General features: G+C 38.9%; 1 protein-coding gene and 1 non-coding gene across 2 annotated transcripts in view; one reads left to right on the top strand and one right to left on the bottom strand.

Moving 5' to 3' along the window:
* Nucleotides 1-4,315: 4,315 nt before the first annotated feature.
* GRPR (gastrin releasing peptide receptor) overlaps nt 4,316-23,473 on the bottom strand; it is a 31,221-nt gene continuing 12,063 nt past the window's right edge. The window contains exons 2-3 of the mRNA XM_014066527.2: nt 9,055-9,406; nt 4,316-6,435 (exon numbers count right to left, since the gene is read on the bottom strand). Coding sequence (XP_013922002.1) covers nt 6,031-6,435; nt 9,055-9,406 — 757 coding nt within the window. The 3' untranslated portion in view covers nt 4,316-6,030. The remainder of the gene's footprint in view (nt 6,436-9,054; nt 9,407-23,473) is intronic.
* Nucleotides 18,672-18,806, top strand: LOC148043325 (U4 spliceosomal RNA). Its single transcript, XR_015698252.1, has one exon. It is a non-coding gene; the product is annotated as a U4 spliceosomal RNA (small nuclear RNA).

Below are 23,473 nucleotides of genomic sequence, written 5' to 3'. Positions count from 1 at the left end.
AAGATTTAATATTTTAGGCTTCAAGTTAAATCTGTTTTATTATCCTAAGTCAAAAGTAGTTGGTTTTTTTTTTTTTTTTGCTATTCTCTCACAGCTTTACTTTTAGCATGCTTTTTACAGCTTGGTCTCAGCAGTATGTTTTCATTGTTAATTTAATGTTATTATTGGAGCTCTTATGTGCTGACAAATGAATAAGTAACCTTTGGGGGAATTCAGGGCACCATGTTAGTTTTCCGGAAGTGAAAGGGGAGATTTGGCAGCCCAAGGGATATGTAGTCAAAGCAGAAAGTGGCCATGCCCATTTTTTTCTACATTTATGATTTTTCAGCCATAATCACTCTCTCCCATCACAAAACAGCCAGGTATAGCTGAGTAATGCCACTGACTAGGAAATAGCTGGAGAGATATCTCTTCTCTTCTCCTAGAATGCATATGGGTCAATATAAAAGAAAAAAAGAATGGCATGGCCATAATGTCAGGGTTCCAAGTAGCACCCCTAATCAGCCTGACACATAGGTCTATCAAGCAGAAAAAATAGATGTCCTTTTTGCTAACCAACTAATAAATATATGTAGTACATTACTATAATAGTAATGAGGGAATTCAATTACCCTGATATCAATTGGAAGACTAATTCTGTACCAAGTGAGAAATCAAATAAATTCCTAACCAACCTAGCTGACAACTTTGTTGTCCAAAAGGTAGAGGGGGAAACCAGAGTGACAGCCATACTGGACTTAATTCTTGCAAACAGAAAAGAAGTGATAGAAGGAATTGAAACTGCAGGAACCTTGGGTGAGAGTGACCATGTCATACTAGAATTCAACATAACACAAGCACAAGCAATGGAACCAAATGATACCAGAGTCTTAGATTTCAAAAAAGCTGATTTTAATAAACTCAGAGAGTTGGGAAAGATTCCTTGGATAAAAATCCTACAGCGGAAAACAACTCAAGAATCTTGGGAAACTCTCAAAAATATGATCATAAAAGCCCTTATCAGCACAATACCAATGAGAAAGAAAAACAAGAAATCCAAGAAGAAACCAGCATTGCTGCACAAAGATCTCTCTGACAAATTGAAAGACAAAAAGGACAAGTGCAAAAAATGGAAAGAGGGACACACAACTGAGGCAGAATATCAGCAGATAGCCAGAATCTGCAAATATGAAGTCAGGAAAGCAAACGTTCAGAATGAACAAAGACTTGCAACAAAAGTCAAAGATAATTTTAAAAGTTTCTTCCAACATATAAATAACAAGAAAAAAAAATCAAGGAAACAGTCGGTCTAAGAACATACTAGAAAAGATAATTTAAAAAATACAGATCTGCAAACATCTAGAAACAAGTAAAGTAATAACTAGCAGTCAGTATGGGTTTGTTAAAAACAGATCATACCAAACCAATCTTATTTCATTTTTCAACATAGTGACTAAATTAGTAGACCAGGGAAATACTGTGGACATAATAGACTTCAGCAAGGCTTTCAACAAAGTAGACCACAAACTAGAAAAAAGTGAGATAGCCTCACCACCAGATGGATGTATAAATGGCTGACAAACTATACTCAATGAGTAGTTCTTAATGGGTCTACATCTACAGAGAAGGTTCCATCTTAGGCCCAATACTCTTCAATATCTTCATAAACGGATTAGATGAGAGAATAGGAGGATTTACCAAATTTGCAGATGATACTAAGCTGGCAGGAATAGCCAACACTCTAGATGATAGGCTCAAGATCCAGATGGATCTTGACAGATTTGAACACTGGGCCCAATATAACAAAATGAAATTTAATGTAGAAAAAGTAAAGCCTTACACTTAGAAAAGAAAAACCAAAAGTACAAATATAGACTGGGTGAAATCAGGCTTAATAGCGTAACTGTGAGAGGGATCTTGGAGTCTTAGTGGCCAACCAATTAAATATGAGCCAGTAGTGTGCAGCGGCAGCCAAAAAAGTCAACGTAATTCTAAGTTGCATTAACAGAGGGATACAATCAAGATCAAGTGAGGTACTAATAACACTCTATAAAGTAAAACCATACCTACAATACTGCTTCCAGTTTTGGTAACTACACTATACAAAAGACTCTAGAAAAATGCAGAGAAGAGCAATCAGGATGATTAGGGGACTGGAGACTAAAACATATGAAGAACGGTTACAGGAATTGGGCACGGCTAGTCTAGTGAAGAGAAGGACCAGGGGAGACATGATAGCAGTGTTCCAATATTTGAGGGGCTGCCACAGAGAGGAAGGGATCAAGCTATTTTCCAAGGCACCTGAAGTCCAGACAAGGAATAATGGATGGAAACTGATCAAGGAGAGATTCAACCTAGAAATAAGGAGAAATTTTCTGGCAGTGAGAATAATCAACCAATGGAACAGCTTGCCTTTGGAAATTGTGGGAGCTTCATCACTGGAGGCTTTCAAGAAGAGATTGGACTGCTATTTGTCAGAAATGGTGTAGGATCTCCTGCTTGGGCAGGGGGTGGTTGGACTAGATGATCTACAAAGTCCCTTCCAACTCTGTTTATCTGTAATATTAGAAAAGACTAAATGTGCTCAACTCTTTCAACATGGAAGTTTCTCTGCCTTTGAATAAAATACCATTCTCTAAAAAGGGATATATAGTATGTGTGTCTTTCACTTCTGTCTTCAAAAGAATTCAGAACAGTGCATATAGAATAGATGATGGTAATCTCCTATCTTGGTAGTTTACAAATTTAGACTTGTCTAGTCTCCTATGTTTATATAGCACACACTTCCCATTTCTAGTGCTAAACAGCTGATTGTAAGTTCCCTGACCTTTTGAAATGACAATTCATGCAGAGTTTTATAGCTGCATTTATTTTATGAGTGAGCAATTTGGAAGGAAAGGTACTTACCTTGTGATAAAGATGCTGCAAAATTGTAATGGAAGATCATTCCAGATATTACAATATTTGATTATGTGGCTACATATGTATATGTTTCAGTTTGGCTCATTTTATTCTACACTGCTATGGCAAAGGAAGTCTTTGTTTTAAAAAAAAATAGCTATTAAAGCCTTGATCTTTGTAACTGTGATTTTTTTCTATTCTTATTAAATTTGTTTTAGAATAATTACCTGAAGTAACTTTATGTACATAGGCTTCAGCCATAGGTTTGATTTGTTCTATAGCACCTATGTCTGCTACTTATTGCTTTAAAAAATAACATGAGATCTAAGTAGGAATTTAATGTAACTTAATGAATATTGAAGTCAAGCTCAGTGATGATGTCTTCATGATCCATGGTTAGTGAAGCAGTTTTTACCACTTTCTTCCATGAATCTGTGAGGTTCTGATATTGTTGACTTTCAATTCCCAACATTCCTTTAGGAAACATGATTTACTGTGGCTCCATAACATCTGGAGGACCAGTTTGTTTACACAATGTGCTTGTAATTTGATTTGAAAAAATACCAAGCAACCTTTCTTTAGCATTTAGGTATTGCTTTGTTACAGCTTTTGTAAGAGTCAGTTTGGTCTAGTGGATCAAGCTAGAAAGCAGAAGACCATGAGTTCATGCCCCTCTTAGCCATGAAAGCCAACTGGGTGACTCTAGGGTAGTCACTCTCTTTCAGCCCTGATTAGTAATCCACCTAATCAGAAACCAGAATGTAAAGGGAAACAGCATTCCAAAAAGTAGGGATGATGCTAGGACAAAACCTAATTTTATTTATATTTCAATTAATTTTCATTTACATTTAGTATAATTGTTCTGCCATCCCATATTTATGCATTTTCTTTTTCTGTTACATTCAAAATTATAACATGGTAACTATTTTTGGAAGTCTTGTCAGTGCTTTTCCCAGGGCTGATCTGCCCCTAGAGAATCAAACTGAGAACAAGACAAGCTTTAAGCTAGCTATTCTCCATCATGTTTCATCCTTTTTTATTAGAATACATGCCAGATGTTTAAAATGTTTTCACCATTGCAAAATCTGGAATTTCTACTTGTTTTGAATCTATTAATATCAAAACATTTGAACTGTATTACTTATATCATCAGGAAGTATAATGCTGCAGAAGAAGAAAAATAGTCGAGATTTTAGCAGTGATCACTTACATCATTACGATAGTCTATTTTTGAAAATGTAAGGAAAATGTGGAGATTCCTTTTACATTTGTTCACCATAACAAAACATTATAGAGCACATATGACTTATGTTGACAACATTGATGCATGGGCTAAAGGAATTTTTATAAAAAATTGGTGACATTTGGAGAAATCAGTGCTTTACTCTCCATGCACTCCACCCCACATATGGTAAAATGCATACACCTGTAAACATAATGAAGCTTACATTTATTGAAATGGCACCACTTTCCACATTCAAATTATATACAATATACTTTTTCAGTCAGATGTGGGCAAGGTAGTGAGACAAACCCCAGTAAACTTAATTCTCTTTACACCTTTTTAAAAACACCATGAATTAATACTGCCTGAAAAATCACTGGGAACACCAAGTTGACAAAGTTCTTGAAAATGAACATATCAAGATCCTGTGGAACTTTTGGGTCCAAGCAGAGAGACATATGGCCCACAACATGCCTGACATCACTATTGTGGAAAAGAAAAAAAAGTCTGGTTCTTTGATATTGCAATACCAATAATGCACAAACTGAACAGAAACAGCCAGAAAAAAAATGATATATTGTGATTTGCAAATTGGAGTTGAGTGATTGTGGAGGAAGAAATCAACGGTTGTGCCAATAGCAGTAGGAGTCCTTGGAGCAATACCCACAGGGTTGCTCAGATACATGGAAATTTTGAACTTATTAGACCTGAATATTTTGACTTTGCAGAAAACCACCCTACTTGGAACTGCCTATATGCTCAGACATTATCTTAACAGCTCTTAGGTATGTGGTTAGGACTTGAACTGTTTTTATCAGTCCCAGACTGTAAATCGAAGACTACATAATAATAGTAATGCTCTTCCACTTAGTTACATGACTCTAAGCATGTTTCAACATGTTTCTTTTGAAGAAATTGTGGTTTTTTTTAGCAATCTGGCTTACTTTTACAGAAAGCAAAGAACCATGAATGTATGTTCTTAAGCTTGAATGTAGACAAATAGTGATTCTATTATTTTATCAATAGAAACTGAGAGAGTCTGTAAAAATCTAAGATATCAGCCCAAGGGAGTAGAAAAATCTCATGCTGTACACATTTATCTGTTAACTGAATGCTAGTGCATGGCATTGTTCTGCCTTGGCCTTTAGAGTTCTTCAGTTTGTCCTGAACTTCCACTTAAAAAAAGAGAATTTAAATACCGATGGTGTAATAGACTTGGGGAAGATAAGAAGAAAAGTTCAGAAGGGAATAATAAAACTGGGTTTGCACTGAATCCTGTGCTTGTTTTTTGTACATCACAGAAAATCCAGTGAGGGACAGGCTCATTCCAGCAATAAATAAAAGTCCAAGCTTCATATATCAAAAATAACTTCTCTAAAATTATTTTCTTTCATTAAGGCCCCTGCCTTTGTTTGAGTTTAGAGCAGTGTTTCCCAACCTTGGTCCCTTGAAGTTGTATGGACTTCAGCCTCCAGAATTCCCAGCCAATCATGCTGGCTGGGGACTTCTGGGAGTTGAAGTCCGCACATCTTCAAAGGACCAAAGTTGGGAAACACCATGCTAGACCACCCTTTATCTAACAGATGTCCTCCAAATATGTTTTAATTCCAAATTTCAGAAATCCTGGCTTGTATGGGAATGGCAGATGTTGCAGTCCCTTCACATCTGCAAAGCATCAGTCTAGAAAATATAATCCACACCATGTGAATGAAAGTGGACCAGCATGTTATAATACAAAATCGTAAAAACAAAATGCAGGTATGGACAGCCCTTTAACTCTGCATTATTATTTTTCTTGCACACTACCTAATTCATGGTCTGGTCACAGACCCATTTCTTTATGTACATACCGGTATGTACATTTGTTGCTGACTACATACAAATAGGCAGCAATAGTTAATAAGCTCTTCCAATGAGTATTAATTTCATGCATACTGTGCATTTTCTTCATGGCAGTTGTGGTTGCCATTAATAAAACTGAAGGTGACCATGGACTGCTGGTTGGTGCTCTTGAAAGATGTCATCCGGGTGGTGCTTCTGGCTGTACTCTGGGATCGAATGAGAAGACGGGTTTTATAACAAGATAACTGGTGATTAAACTGTTTCCGAAAACTTTTGCTGAGCAAGTACAAGGCAAAAGGGTTTATGCAAGAGTTAATAAATGCCAATATTCGAGCACAAAGAGAAGTGATAAAGTGCAGGACAGACGTATCCACTTCTGAATAATGGTACGACCGATATAAGTAGATGATATGGTTAGGGAGCCAACAGAAAGCAAAGATACAGACAAAAACTAGCACTGTCTTGGCGAGGCGTTTCCGAGATTCCATCTGAAAAGAAAAAAGAGGTATTAGTTCAACAATACCAAAGATAAGATGGAACCCTATGTTTAGTTTTAGTTATCTAGACAGTAATACCTGGATGCTCATGCTGACTTCCAGTTCTCTTGTCATTCATTTATTTTCTTAAAGAATGTTTTTTCTTTTGAAATTGGTCATTCTAAATAATACTCATGCTCTGCATCCCTGATTACAGCCATTTGAAGTCTCATCCAAGTACTAATGTTCTATAGGAATATGACTTTTATCTCCTTTGTATTTTAGGACCAGATTGTAGTGTAATTATGTAGACAGAGGCCTACATAATCTGACCCAGGGTACGTTTTGAAGTTAGTGCTCCATCTTTATGCTTGCTACTTGATACATGAGAAGCAGCCATGTTTTCTGCATTAAATCTCATGTGCTACAAGACCAGATTTTGACCCTCATAACAGTCACTTATTGGCCGCTATTATACAGTATACAAGCTTTACTGTAAGGGGCAGGGGAACTATAATTCAGCATGTTTAGTGATGGCAGTCTTTGTTTCAACCTGATACAAACTAGGCATTACACCAAATCATAATATGATTTAGTATTTTTTCCACCTATGTTTAGAGGTTCTTGTGTGGTGGCAGCTTACCTAGTCAGTAGGCTCGCAAGTGTGTTTCCATAATGAAAACAATTACACAATTTGTGGAAAAAACCCCATAGTCATTTACAATGTATAAGTCCTTGCTACCTGTTTCCCATATACAGTATGCTTTCCTGAAGTCAAGCATTTGAAACTATTTTTACAGTTTTTATAATATTTATAGGCATCACGAGCAATTACTGTTACAAATGGTTCTACCCTTGCCCTGTATCTACTCAGGTATATATGATATCATGCGACCATGATCACTTTGATTTTCATCTCCCTCTTATTTTAATCTGGCATTCTTTTGTTCAAAGTTGTATTTCCTACTTGCCTTTGTATACTGCATTGTCTTGAACAAAAGAATGCTATTGGAGATGAGGTCAGCACAGAATACTAAAGAGATTTCCTCATAGCAATTCAGAGTCACCGTTTGTAAAACTCTCCTTTGTCCTTTTAAACTGAGATATAATATTTTCTTCTGTTAGCCTCAGAGATATAACTATTTTTGAAAATGGTCCTATATGAGAGGAAGTATTGCATACAATTATGAATACAACAACGCCTAATGCCTAATATGGTGTGTAACATAACAACAAAAGTGCAATGTGCAAGAGAGACCTAACTCTTTCTCATTACACCATAATCAAATCAGCCTCTTCTCTTAATGCAAGAAGTATTAACAGGAGTGTCAAACTGGGGGCCTGTGGACCAGATACGTCACACGCAGGCCACGCCCACCTCAGCTCTGTGAATAGGAAAAACATCATGAAATGTCACGTGACAGCAACATGACGTGGTGAGTTTGACACCCATGTTTTAGATATGATGAGGAATAAGCTCATGTAGCTATGAAGAAATGAGCAAAATGGGGGAACAACCTCCCGTTGAAAGCATAGTGAATACAGTAGTGAGTTGATGCTTTTGACTTATGTGCACTTTCTCCCTTAACCAACACCAGCACTCAGAAGCAGCTGATTAAACAATTAGAAACATTTTTAATTTTTTTAAGAAGACCCAAAATAGGTAGGAAAACAAAACCTGGTAGCGATTAACCAATCATAGGTAGGAATAACAACATAGACAATCCTGGATTTTGTAGTTTTCTTTTTAATTAAAGCCTACATGAAGCTATGGAATAATAGGTCAACATACTTCCAGTCTGGAGTCAGAATAAGTAAGAACACAGTAACTAAAATAAATACAAATAAAATACTATTATAAGATGTTCCAATCCCAGCATATCATACAAATGGTAGCACAGAACTGGGTGACTTGTAAGGTTATTTTTTTGAGGTTTTGTCTGAGACTAATAGCATAAATAGAAATTGCACTCCCTACCTGGAAATTTCTTCAGGACAAGATACATCTTCTATTCTGCTATCTCTAGGTACTGCAATGTCTACTATTCAGACATTTTTGTCTATCTTGTCAACAATTGTTAAGACTGGACTTTTGTGTGGCAGGTGCTTATCTGCTTCAATTCTGAAGTGCCACAGTTCTTTTGCTTCTTCTTGTTTTTCTCAATTATATTAGTTGCAGCTTTCATGTGGGAAGGAAGAAGATAAATGACTAATATATCCATTTTTTCATTCAATTTCCATATTAGTATTCTTGAGGGTTGGAAGAAACCCAGGATAGCACTATGAGAAATACATGTCAACTGGACATGTAATGCAGAACTAACCTAAAGCTTCCCAAATGGGTGAAAATCAAGCATAAGAAGCATAATGTGGTAAAACTCTATATCCATTCTTTGTTCCAGACTTGTGCCCTGAAGATAGGACATAGCCTTCACCAAAATGATGTCATCCCAATGTGTTGATGGTTGTCTATGCTGTCTGGAATAGTTCAGCCCCAGTAGAGCTGAATAAACTATTCTGAATATCTGGATACAGCACACAGTTTTATGCTAAACTTTCTTCAGTTTGGAGTCGTGTAATTTTGATAGTGGGTATGTATGTATATGTCCTTGTAAATCAAACATCACATACCTGCTTTCTAACCTGAATGGTTCCTTCTACTGGTAGATTGTAAGCACTCCGAATCAGATTTTTTGCAATGAAATAATAATATACTGAAATAACAGACAGGGGGATTATGTAAAAGATGAGAAAGGAAGCCATGGAGTGAATTTTTGGATGCAATTCATTGGTAAGCGGGTAAGGTGTGCAACTAATAAATGTTTTATTAGCACCCTTGTCATAGAAATGATGCAAGTCTGAAAACACAGCCTCTGGAATGGCAAGCAGCATGGAGAAAATCCAGATTGTAGTGGCTTTCAAACAAATCTTCAGCAGGGCATGTGAAGCTTGGATGTCCATTGGTCTCACTATGGCTTTATACCTAAAGACAAGATAAAGAGTTCTGTTATTGACCAAATCAGAGGATGTTTACTAGGACAGAATCATTTTGAGTAGTGCTTTTTTTGTAAAATGTGTACAACTTTTTTTTGGGATGGTGGTGGTGCTGATTCCTTAAATATTAAAGCAGGATTGCACCTTCTGCTGCATTTTTCCATTCTAGGCACTGAATCTACAGTATATTGAATTGTAGTATCTCTTTTGTTGAACATGAATGAATAGTTGTTTATTTACAAAGACACTAAATCTTCTATGGAAACTGCAGAAGTCAAACTAGAGCTAATGATGGGATTCAACAATTAAATAAAAATTGCAGAAAACTCTTGAGCTGTAAGTATAAACAGGGAGAGTTCATCCTTTTCTTTGCCATAATCAATCTTTATTGAAAGGAAAGCATCTACCTTGCCAGTGCACATTTTGTTCTGTCTGCATATGATAGTTTAGATGGTGTCTATTTCCAAACCACAGAAATAAATGTTTATTCTTGTTTTTGATTTCCCATAGCTGATATTACATATTGCTAAGTGTGCATATTTATTCTATGTATGGTTAATTTTGGAGCTGTGTTTAACATCAACATATGCCAGCTAATGCTTACCTTTTGTTTCGCACCCAGTTTCCTTCCATGTTTCTTTGAATTACAATACCACAGACTGCATTGTAAATGTTGTTTCCTCAATTATGTAAAATTACTTACTTAATTACTGGACGTTTTGTGAAAAAGGTAAGCTTCATTGACAAATGAAGCAATTTGTTCAACAAAATTTTCCAGTATTTATTTATCAATTCAGATTGATGCAAAAAGATTTGCTTTGGGAAATACAGGGAGTTTCAGGTAAATTGTCATGGTTGAATTGCACTTATGTCATTATGACATAGCCAAAGGTTTGATGTAATATTCTCCAGCAATCTTCAGTTTCCTAGTTTTCCACACTTCAATTAAATTCCAGTGGAAGGCCTGGGGCTTTTTAATATATCAACACTACAGTTACTGCCAAAGGGGAGATCCACTATCCATGTTTTCCACTCACAAATTTGGTACAGAATATTGAAAAGATATTTTTTTGTGTTCAGAATTAATTTAGAACTATGGGTAATAGCCTGAGACCAAACAGAAAGAAGTCTATTTGTCAATTTTGCTCGTAATGCTACTATTATACTTTTAGTAGATCTGTGTATTGAATGGTTATGATAAATATTTTCAACACTCAAGGTTGGAAATATTTTTTTTCTTCACAAACTGATAAAACCCTACATGGCTATCATGCTCACAATTGTTAATCAATGACATTGATGTTTTGAGACCAAACAGAAAGAAGCCTATTTCTCTATTTCGCTCTTAATGCTATTGTCATATTTTTGGTAGAGCCATGTATCTAATGGTTATGATAACTATTTTCATCATTTGAGTCTGGAATCTATTCTTTTTCTTGATAACACACTACATGGCTATTATGCACACAATTGTTAATCAATGACACATAGTGCTTCAAAATGTAGTTTTCAAGCAATGTGACCACAAACACCTAGTGCTGTTAAATCCGTTCACTAGGCAAGCAGTATGTCATAATGAAATTTGCCATGCACTATATAAAAATGCATTGCTACAGGATTCAAGGTAGCTAATGTATGTCAAAATGAAGCTATGAAGTTGAAACAAGTCTGTGTGAAGCACATCTTGGTCAATGTCAAACCACAGACTGATTTATGTTTGTTCTAGATGTCCATTCTTTGATAAGAAAAAGCAATATTCCAAAAGCAATATTTTTAAAATGAATGTCAGTGGAAAGTTAATCAATCCTGTTGATCAATAGCTTATGAAAGGCTTATCTGTGTCTTAATATTGCTCACTTTGATTATTCCAGAATTTTAGTAAATAAAATCATGAAACAACTCAGCTAGATATATTTTTAGAAGATATACAATGAAAATAACTTTAAAATTATTTAAAATACAGGTAGTCCTCGACGTATGACCACAACTGAGACACAACATTTCTGTTGCTAACTAAGACATTTGTTAAATGAGTTTTGCCCCATTTTATGACTTTTCTTGCCATAGTTAAGTGAATCTGGCTTCCCCATTAACTTTGCTTGTCAGAAGATCACAAAAGGAAATCACATGACCCTGGGACATTGCAATTGTCATATATATGAATCAGTTGCCAAGCATTTGAATTTTGAACATATGAATTACAGGGATGCTCCAACGGTCATAACTGTAAAAAACACTCTTAAGTCACTTTTTTCAGTGCTGTCGTAACTGTGAATGGTCACTAATCAAACTGTTGTAAGTCAAGGAGTAGCTGTAAGGTCCTTCTTATTAGAAAAAGAATATCCTTCTGCCCCATCACTAAAGTAAAAAGAGAACATGACTAGGTGGGAAAAAAAATTGAGAGAAAAGAATGACTGAGGCAACATGATAGCAGTATTCCAGTATTTGAGAGATTGTCACAAAAAGGAGGGGTCAACTTATTTTTCAAAGCACCAAAGGAAAGGACAAGAAACAATGGATGGAAAGTAATCAAGGGTAGAAGCAACCTGGAGTTAAGAAGAAACTTGCTAGCAGTGAGGACAATTAACTAATGGAACAGGTTGCCTTCAGAAGTTGTGGATGCTTCCTCACTGGAGGTTTTTAAGAAAAGATTGGACAGTCACTTGTCTGAAATGATGAAATGATGCTTGAGCAGAAGGTTGGACCAGAGTTGGACTAGCTCTGTTTTGATTGATTTAAAAACAATGGCTATTATTTATATGTATATATATTAAATAGCAACCTCTGGAGTAAGAGTAATCTTGTAATCTGAGGATTGGTAGAACATGGGTGCAAACTGAAAGTTATGAGATGTATATGCAGATATCTATTTATGCAGTTCTTTAAAAACAATTTAAAAATAAGATGCCAATATTCCTGGGAAGCAGAACTCCTAAAATAGAAATCTCTACCCCCAATCCCCACTACAGGCTGAACCTCAGCTATTTTTATTTATTTTTTTGCTTTGTATCAGCTCATGACTTCTTTTCTCTTTCAGGAGCAGCCTTATTCTTGCCTCTGTTTCTTCTTCAGGTTGATTTAAAAATGTGAAGAAGAAACAGAGGCAAGAATAATGTAGCAACTGGATGATCTCCCACCAAATGAAAATAATAAGCTTTTATATCCATAACAATGATACAGTGTATTTACAGCAGGATATCTGTATCTGCATACCCCAGGACTTATTACAACCTGCTTTCTAATGAATCTTAGATTTATGTCTGACTTTAGCTATGCAGTTATAGCACTCTCATTCTCTCAAATACATACTCTTACATGCACAAACACACACATACACAATAAAGGTGATAGAATTGGGTTTTATCACATGTAATTGCTATTGTCACATTTAAATTAGTCTTAGGAACTCAAACTTCGCAATTAGTTGTAATCCTACCCCATCTACTAGTTTGATTTCTTCTGATTGATAGCTTCTTTTCAGGTTTTTATTCAGGGATCAGGGGTAGGTTTTAACCGGTACGGATCGGTACGGCCATACCAGATAGTGAAATTTAGCCAGGGACGTGCAGTCACTAGAGGCAAGGGAGGCGTGGCCTCACCAGTCATGAGGAAAAGGAAAGAATTTTAAAGAATTTTTTAAAAATAATTAAAGCCAAGGTAGTTGCTGCCAGATTCACAGTGACTTGGAACAATGCTTTGTGTTAACCATAGGAGGAGGCCAGAGAACTAGGGGTCTTTTTTGCATAAGGATTTTTTCGCCTTTTAAGAGTTAAGCAAGGGTTAACAAGCAAAAAATTCCTTATGCAAATGAGGCACGTGTTCTCTCGCCTCCTGTAGAGGGCATTTTTAGAGGCTTTTTAGAGTTCTCTGGGAGCAACTAGCTCAGTCTGACAGAACTCTGGCCTTTTATGAGGGCAGGGCAGGCAGAAGAGTTGAAATCGTCCCTGAAACAGCTGGAAAAGGTGCGTGTGTGGGGAGGGGGAAGGAATTCAAAAAGTTTGATTGGAAGGCAGCAGGGGAAGGGGAGGTATGGCAGAGGAGCTGCTTTCAAGCCTTTGGAAAATATATCCAATCCAACTTCTGTGTTTGTGTTTGAGAGTGAGTGAGTGAGTGAGAGAGGGATCCAATTTCTCTGTGTGCATGTGTCTGTTTGAGAGAGGGGGGAGGGAGGGAGAGAGGGAGGAAGGAGGGGGAGGGAGAAGAAAAAAATGGGAAAACTTATTTTGCAAGGGGGAAAAATGCTGTCGCTTTAAATCGGAACTGAGCATGCCTGGCTGTGGAATTCTGGGAGTTGAAGTCCACAAGTCTAAAAAGTGCCTCAACAGCCCTAAAGCTGACTGCACATCACTGAATTTAGCATGCCTTCCCGTACTTGTTGGTCAGGAGGCCTCATACTGGAATGCTCCCTCCCCTCATTCGCTCTTCCACTCATCCCGCCCATCCTCACCATGCTGCTGAAAAGTTCTCAGAAGAAGAACCAGAAGAAGAAAGAACTGGTGAGTGGCTGGGGTGGGGAGGATGTTCGGGAAAAGAGAAGAGGCAGAGGGGCTGGAAGAGTGTGTGTGTGTACACAGGCTGTGGGTGTTAAAAATGTCTGAGTGAATCCAGGAAGAGGGAAGAGGCAGAGGGGCTGGAAGATATTATAAGAACACACACTTCCAGCCCCTCTGCCTCTTCCCTCTTCCTATATTCACTCAGACATTTTTAAAACTCACAGCCTGTGCACACACAAGACGTTTTAAAACTCACAGCCTGTGCACCCACACACACACACTCTCTTCCACTCTTTTAAAAAGTCTGAGTGAATCCAGGAAGAGGGAAGAGGCAGAGGGGCTGGAAGTATGTGTGTGTGCACAGGCTGTGCATTTTAAGAATGTCTGAATGAATCCAGGAAGAGGGAAGAGGCAGAGGGGCTGGAAGTGTGTGTGTAAGGTGGTCAGTAATGTTGAAGACCGGCAAGGACAGCCATATTTCCTCTGTAAGTAGCTATTTTATTGTTTTGTGTACTTATTTAATTCTTATTTAAGTAGTAAGTGCACAAAATAATAAATTTCCTTTTTTATATCTTCTTTTTGTAGATCATTCTTTGGGGCAAAGAATTCAGTGACATCGGCTTGGCCACTCCCACCCAGTCACATGACTGCCAAGCTACTCCCACCCAGTCACATAACTGCCAAGCCACTCCCACCCGGTCACATGATCACCAAGCCACTCCCACCCGGTCACATGATCACCGAACCACTCCCACAAAACAGGCCACACCTACAGAATAGGTTCTAAAAATTTTTTGAAACCCACCACTGACAGGGATTGAATGTGGTATCTTCAGCTTGTAAGCACCAGCTAAACTACTGATCCATAGTCTGTTCACACCATCCCCATAAGCCAATTGCATACCTGGTCTTTTATGTTGGGATGGAGCTTGTGCTACTGAAGATGCACTGGAAGTAGAGATTCTTGGACTTTGTGCACAATATCTCTCTTTAGGTAAACAATCATACCTGCATTGCTTTCCATAAAATTACTTACAAAGTCTAAAGGATGCTTGAGGCAGAGAATCTTGGATGTGACCAACAACTTAGTGTTTACATTTATGTGATGGCGAATTTAACAATGAAATTCCTGTTTTGCACCGCTTGTCCCACTTCAACTATATTATTTAAGTATATGAATTAAATACATATTAACTCATTAGTAAAACAGAAGAGTAGACACACTTACATCTAAAGGATTAATTTACTTGATGCTAACTTAAATTCTATGGAGTCTATTGTTCTATATACAGTGTATAGGTAAGCTTCAATGTAGCTTTTAATCCAAGAAAAGTTTTTTTTTTTATATTTCTATTTATTTCCTCAATCAGCTCTGAAGTTTAGTTAATATAGAAAAATACTATACTTTAATTGTCACTTTTTAGGCGACTATCAGCATTTTTTTTTCAGTGTCCTAGAAACACCTACATTTTTTTCTAATACTTCTAGAAAAAATATTTTGAAAAATACAATATTGGGGACAGACATAAATCTCTGCAAGGAATTATTGTTTGTCTTGAAATAAATCTTAGGTGAATTCACATGGCTGCAAATTAGCCTGAATGCATTTGCTTCTTGTAGTGATCATTGCAATTGCTTTAAAGTGAAATCCTTAAGAATCGCTTAAATCACTTTGTGGTAAGATTTTATAAGTGAGTTCTGAATTGCTTGAACCAAGATAAGTTGCTAAAGCAACCATCAGTCCAGAAAACAACATAATTTGTATATATTAATGAATGAACAGCACTGAGTATCAAGATATATTAAATGTAACTGTTTTAACATTTCAAGTTCATATTACATTTTTCTAATTATTTCATATTGTATCTGTATGTTGTATCTGTCCGCCCCGTGCCAACTCAGTGAAGCGGTAGAAGTGATGTGCCAGTGCCTGGAGGCTGTCAGGGTCTGGATGGGAACGAACAAGCTGGCGCTCAATCCCGACAAGACCGAGTGGCTATTGATGCTCCCTCCCAAAGATGGTCCAGCTATTCCATCTCTCAGCCTGGGGGGTGAAATTATACACCCCTCAGAGAGGGCCCGCAATTTGGGAATCCTCCTGGATCCGCAGCTGACTTTAGAACATCATTTGTCGGCTGTGACCAGGGGGACTTTTGCCCAGGTTCACCTGGTGCACCAATTGCGGCCCTACCTGGACCGGGAGGCCCTTCGGATAGTCACTCATGCCCTCGTCACCTCAAGACTGGACTACTGTAACGCGCTCTACATGGGGCTGCCCTTGAAGAGTGTTTGAAGACTTCAGCTTGTTCAGAACGCAGCCGCGCGAGCAATTGTGGGTGCACCTCGGTACACCCACGTTACACCTATCCTCCATGAGCTGCACTGGCTGCCCATTGGTCTCCGGACACGCTTCAAGGTGCTAGTCGTTACTTTTAAAGCCCTACATGGTATCGGACCTAGGTACTTGAGAGACCGCCTCCTGCCAGTCACCTCCCAAAGACCTATCAGATCCCACAGATTAGGCCTCCTCCGAATTCCATCTGCCGGCCAATGTTGGCTGGTGACTCCTCGGGGGAGGGCCTTCTCTGTGGCTGCTCCAGCCCTCTGGAATGATCTCCCCGTGGAGATCCGGACCCTTACTACCCTCCCGGCCTTCCGCAAAGCAGTTAAGACCTGGCTGTTCCGGCAACCACTCGAGGTTATGGCTGTTGTAGTATTTTTAAACTGTTGTTTTTTATTTTATTTTTTGTATCCCCTTCCTTTTTATTGTTAGCCGCCCTGAGTCCCTCGGGAATAGGGCGGCATACAAACTTAATAAATTGAATTGAATTGAATTGAATATTGTATCAAATGATTAATATAATTATATTTCTGTAACTTTCTTCACTTTTATTACTGTTCTTTAATCAACTTTATCAAATATTTTTTCTCTATGCAAGTGATATTGCAAACGAAGCAGAAATAATGATTTTTAAAAAAAAATCAAAAGGATGATAAACTATTAGTACTACCTATTATAGAACTATTCATGTAGTCTAAGAAATTGAATACAACTTGAAAGGAATCTTATTTTTTAACAAACCAGTGGGATTTATTTCCCTATGCCTAGTCTTACAAACTTTTTGAAGATCATCTAATGGTGATACATATTTGTTGGGGATCCAATAGCACCCAGTCTTTAGTGCCTCACGATGCAGTAATGATTGAATTTTAATGTTACGTGATCACAAGTTTCAGTGGGCTGTAAATGCACCATTAAGTAGCTATACCCTGTCTTCCCTTTTTCATTCATTTTGCCAACTTTATCTAAGAGATTGCTAATCCCAGGTTATTTACTTCTGCCTTCCTTCTAGTTATGCACATGTATTTTTCCCATGGAACAACTAATGGAGCAGAATCATTAACAAACATAATTAGATTCAACTAAAAGGATATCACACTGTCTGGATCCCAACTGACTTACAAACTTACAAAAATTATGTTCATCCCTGTACCTGTAGAGATCTATCCACACAGTACTTTTTTGTTTTAAAAGAAGAAAACAAAGAAATTGACTCCATATTATTTGAAGCGTAAAATGACAAGTGTATGAGGACTCCATCATGGTATATTTTTCTCAGCAAAAATAATAATAAAAAAGAAGCAACACATGTTCAAGAAATCTAAATACAAAACAAGCATATATTTTAGAAAGCCAGATAAAAGAAAATTCAGTACAAATTACTTTTCTCTAACAAAATTGTAAAGAAAATGCCTAATAAATTTATAGGTTGGGAAACAAAGACTTCATAGCTTGCTAAAGATGTGGAAAATGTGATAGATTTAAATAATAATTGCACACCTATGACAAGAAATTTAAGTGCTGCTAGGTCAGAGTAATCAGTGTGCTTCAAAAAACTCTTTTGACAAGATCTCTGCCCTTTAAACCTAATGAATAATACAATCATTGATCAAACCTCATGAGCTAATAAATTAGCACTTTTAAAATCATTTTAAAAAGTCTCCCTAACCTAAAAATTTTAGCAAATGGATTTTCTCTTGTTCTGCACAATATTCCAATTTAGATTACTTGGAAATCACAGGACATTATCTCAATTAAAAAAACAAATTTCTAAAAGAAATCAAACTGTTACCATAGCTATACAAATATAATATTTTTCAAAAGTAGGATTTCATTTGAGTAGCAGGAGCAAACAAGAAATAATTCTGATAATTTGGAATTTTTATTCATGAGATGGGAGTGGGCATGGGGGAAATTTTAATTAAAGTAGCCCCTATTCTACCCTAAATTAAGAGATTACAGGGTTGTAAAAAGGGAAATTACAGATTGCAATGAAAATAACTATAATATTCTGCTAGTGGAAGTTTCATAGTGCCAGATGTCCTTTTCCAAGTTACCTGAAAAATAGTTAAGAGGGACCAGGTATACTGATATAAACATGACATTTCATATATTTTCAAGAATAATTTGCATTATTCGAGACAAATGACTTCTTGACAGATGCTTCTAATCAAAATATTAATGCACATAAGCACCGTTTGTAACTGGAAACTTATTTATGATTGTTACAGAGCACTTTCCACCCTCTGCTTAGGAGAAGTGATGACATTAAGAAGATAGAATAAACTATGCTGGGTGAAAAGCCATATCCCCAAGGTCCATTTAAAGAATAGCAGGGTGGAAGCAGGTTGATCCTCAGTGGGGATGCTCTTCCAGAGTTCTACAACCCTCCTGCCAGAATTCACTTGTTCTCTTTATTTAGCTTTGCGCAGTGGCAGTATCATAGCTAATGAAGTTTATCTGAGGCGTGATTATTGCTAATTGAATTGAAACTTTATTTACTTCTACTGTGGGCCTCTGACTTTGCTGTAATACAAGTAATTCTTTTCTTATAGCTGTTTCCAGATCATTTGCTTTCTTTTAATCATCACATCATAATGATGGCTGATGTCCAATGGTCATTGCATAGAGATTGTCTTTATTAATTTTTAAGCTGAAGAAAGATAGTTGCATTTTCATATAATCTACCCTATCCAACCTGATTTTTTTTCTTTATGCTAACTAGATAATGGGACAGTTGTGGATGATGAAACTTGAGAAATTGAGATTCAATCCAATACTAATACAACAGGTATCATTACAAGAATTATGCTACAACAGTCATAGAAAAGAGAGATTGTGTCTTATTCCTGATATGGAAAACTGTATGGTCAAGTTAACATGAGACTGCCTCTTTTTGAAAGTATCTGCACCAGGTCAAAAAAGATACTCCAGGTCCCTTCCCTTAAATGTTGTCATCTAGTGGAACCTATAAAGTGCACCTTCGTAGTGGCCCCTCTCCTGTGGACAGGGACGTGAACTCACTAGAGGCAGGGGAGGCGGGGCCTCACCAGTTTCCTGAAGAAAAAGAAAGAATTTTAAAGATTTTTTTTTTAATAATTAAAGCCAAGCTAGTTGCTACCAGAGTCCAAGTCACAGTGACTTGGAGTCTGCTTAGTGCTAACTGTAGGGGGAGGCCAGAGAACTATGGGCCTCCTTTGCCTAAGGAATTTTTCACCTTTTAACAGATACGCAAGGGTTAAAAAGCAAAAAAAATAGTATGCAAATGAGGCCCATAGTTCTCGGGCCTCTTCCTGCAGAGGGCACATGGTGGCTCTAGGAGCCACTATCCTAGCCTGCCTGGCCCTGGAGCCTGGCTAGACCAAATCTGGAATTTTGGCGCAGCTGGAAGGTATGTGGGTCAGAGGGACGGGGCAGGGGGGAGGAATTCAATTTATTTGTAATGTAATTGTAATTTGTTTTTATTGTGTGCGTGTGTGTGTGTTTTATTTTTTAAAGTGCCTTCCGGGCCGAGTGAAGCAACAACCTTCGGACAGGAAAGCATACAGCTTGTTAGAGAAGTAGATTTTAAGGGGGGTTTGAAACAATAGCAATCTTACAAGCTTAAAGTTGGCACATTAATACAAAGTTTCTGTACAGGCTCCAAGCCATCTTGTTTCATTTCCATATTCAACATAAACAGCTAGGAAAAGTTGTTAGATCAAATCAGAGAAAAGAACAGACTTTCTGTGGTCTGAATGGATTTGTACTTGAAACTCCTGTTAATAAAGGATCGTGATGTGCATTTTGAAGGCAAAACTGCTTCAGATCAGCTGCAGCTTGGGGAAAGCCAGGGCTTGTGAGTTTGCCAACCGTGTGTGTGTGTGTGTGTGTGTGTGTGTGTGTCGCGTCGGGGCAGCGCCAAACGCAGAGTCTGACCCTCCGACAACCTAGCTGGAAAAGGATGGGGGGGAGCGGAAAAACAAGAGGTGGTTTGAGCCCAATCTAATGGGTTGTGGGGACGAGGAGGAGAGTTGCCTGTTCCTTTAATTTGCTCTGTTTCCTCCCCGCTCCATAATTGGCAAACCGCATCTTCACAAGCCAGGACCGCGTGGTTCTCTCAGGGAGAGAGAGAGAGAGAGGGAGAGAGAGGAGGGTGCCTTTGGAAAGGGGGCTGCTGATGCAGAAATCCTCCCTCCCATCTCTCAGGTCTCTTTCCCCACCCCATCCCTCCGCTCCCCCCAAAATCCACCCTCTGCCTCGCCAAGCTGCTGCAATGTCCTCAGAGAAAACAGGTGAAGAAGCGCCCTGGAGGCATGGGGGGGGGGCGGAGTAGGAAAAACACGTGGGGGAGGGAATCGCGTGTGCCTGCATGTGCCACGGAAGACCCCCATCTCCACCCACCCTCTTCAAGCGAAATGGATAAGGCCTGACCAAGTGGGGAGGAGCGAGGGGTGTTTTGGCCAGATCTGGAGCAGGAAAGTTTTTGTGTGGTGTGAGGGGCAAAGTTGCAGTCTTTGGGAAGGTGGTGGGGTGGGGTGAGGGAGGGAGGGAAAGAAGAGCCGTGTTTTTTCTTTCTCTTTCTCTCCGCCTCACCAGTAATGAAGGTCACCGCACGTCACTGCCTGTGGAATACCCTCCCCCAAGAGTTGACAAGGCCCCAGCCTTCTAGCCTTGCAGATCATAAAAAGTTGGCTCTTTCTTCAAGGATGAAGATAGGATGAGGCTGGAGAGCTGTTTCTTGCATCATGGATTTTGGTTTTCGTTGTTTTTTCTCATATACATTTGTATTGTTGCTGTGAGGTACCCAGAATGTTATATGAGATGGGCAGCCATATAAGTCAAATAATATTAAGAGAACCAATTGTAGCAAAATATTAGTTTTGGAAAATACACAGCACATGAGTCACGGATTACCCACTTCTGCCTTAATTATTAAAGACTTTTAAACCCATCATAAGCACCATTAATTGGGTAAGAAATTATAGCAGTTCTGATATGAATACATGTGGGAACTCCTATATGCCACAATTTCTGGCCAGTTGCATTAATCTATCTCATGAAAAGTGTCTAACAGTAATCTAAACGTAAAATCACTAGTACTCTATGTTACTGCAGCCAGGTCTCCTCCAGGCAAGAATGCACCCAGTTTATATGCCCAAAGTAGACCAAAACTTCTTTTTGCAACCAATATTATATTGCTGTCCAGTATCAACGCCAATTGAAGAGGATCCTTAGGCACAGATCTGATTCAAAAGTGGGGATGAAATCTCATTCAGAACACATCCCATTAATTCCCCAAGTCCCCAAAACTATTAACAATTAAATCTTGCCTTATGAAGTTTTCAACTCAGGGCACCTATTTAGGAAATATTGCCACAAAATAAAATGACTATATAAATGGGTACATATACTATATGTAAGTCTCTTGACACCTTTTATTCTGGTTTTGAACTTTTGGGCTGAAAATAGTACTTTGGAATAAATAGTAGTAATAGCTTTTTCAAATAAGGCTAATTCTATCCATGGGTCAATTATACATATCCTATTATCCATGGGTAATTCTGTTATCCATATCCTATGGATAATTCTATCTATAGCCCACTCCAATTGTACTGTTTTATGGGAAACAGGATGGCATTATAATTCCATTCTATATTTATTTTATTCTGGCAGTGAAGTTTTGGTTTGTTCTTGGGATTGGTAGGGATTTTGGATAATCTCTCAATCTATCCACTTCTATTTTGTCAACATAAATATTTATTCCTTCATGCACAGTGCATGTAATTAAGCTTTGGCCCACACTCACAAATGTCATACAGTTTGCAGAAGGATAAATGTGTGATTCGAAATAGCTCTGGGAACTGTTTTCAATTCAGAACACTTTGATGTTTGTGCTGTGACTCTTAAATGAAAAAGATGAAACAGTGCAAATCCAAACACCTAAACCACTAGTGAATGTGAGGGGTCCTTGGTGCTCTCTGAGCTTGCTTGTTTTCTTGAAGACACTTCATTACCCTAACTAGGTAACATCATCAATCTAGTAAGGCAGTGACGTGCAGTGAGGTTTATGGCTGGTGAGGCAAGCGGGCAAAAGCTGCCCTATGTCGGACAAAGCAGCAGGGCATTCGGACACCCCGGTGCTGGGTCCGCCATAGATGCGAGACGCGGGGAGAAGGTTGAGCAGGGGGTGGGTGGGTTGGCTGGCTGGCTGGGGAGTAGGGATCATGGCCGCTCAGGTGGCCCCCACTGCCACCAGCAGCTTGGGTGTCCCAGCTCCATCCAAGCTGAAGAAAACAGAGGATTGTTCATCGGAGGAGGCGGGGGGCGAGGTGGTGGAGCGCGGCGGCGGTGAGAAGCAGTGTCTGTCAGCCTCTGCTTTGCTGCTGCTTCGGCTGCCATTGAAACGGGGAGGGGGGACATGATATTTGGGAGGTGAATCATGAAGTGCTGGAGGAAGATTCTAGATGCTGACCTGACCATCTTACTATGCATGTGGAGGAAGGGAGTTTCCCGCCAAGGTTAACTGTCCAGCATTCCATCCTGGTGATGACTTTTGAAGTTATCTCCCACCTGACAGTTGGGTGCATTATAATTGGACTATGGACTGGGGTGCCAAGGGGAGGGGATTGAATTATACATGATATTATTCGCTTTGGCGCCTAATTAACCAGATTCAGCTTAGCTTTGCTACTGTTCGTTTATAATTAGTAAAAGTACACTTAATTTCAAACAAATGGAGTTGAGTGGTTTCTTTCCTGATTACTAAATGAATTCGCAGCTGACAGCATCCCAGCCGCTGTGTCCAACAGAGGTGTCTCACGTCTATGTTCGTCATAGGTGCGAGACACCTCTGTCAGACACAGCAGCGGGGATGCTGCTTCTTGCCCCCGCCGTGCTCCGCCGCCTTACCCCGTCTCTTCCATCCCCGCCAATGTGTCCGACAGATGCGTCTATGGCGGATATAGATGTGAGACAACTCTGTTGGACACAGTGGCAGGGACCTGCTTCTCGCCGCCACCGCGCTTTGCTGCTTTGCCCCCCTCCTCCGATGAACAATCCTCCGCTTTCTTCACCTCGGACGGAGCTGGGACACCCAAGCTGCTGGCGATGATGGCGGGGGCCACCTGAGCAGCCATGATCCCCTCTCCCCAGAGAGCCAGCCCACCCACCCCCAGCCCAACCTACTCCCTGCCTGGCCCGCCGGCCGGCACAAGGCCTCACTGCTCTCCTCCTCCTCCTC

This window comes from Thamnophis sirtalis, unplaced genomic scaffold (genome assembly GCF_051295495.1).
Source record: "Thamnophis sirtalis isolate CommonGarterSnake01/CBP01778 unplaced genomic scaffold, rThaSir2_p1.2 scaffold_12, whole genome shotgun sequence".
NCBI lineage: Eukaryota > Metazoa > Chordata > Lepidosauria > Squamata > Natricidae > Thamnophis > Thamnophis sirtalis.
Note: the sequence above shows the minus strand (reverse complement) of the source record. Positions and strands in the feature narration are given on the sequence as shown.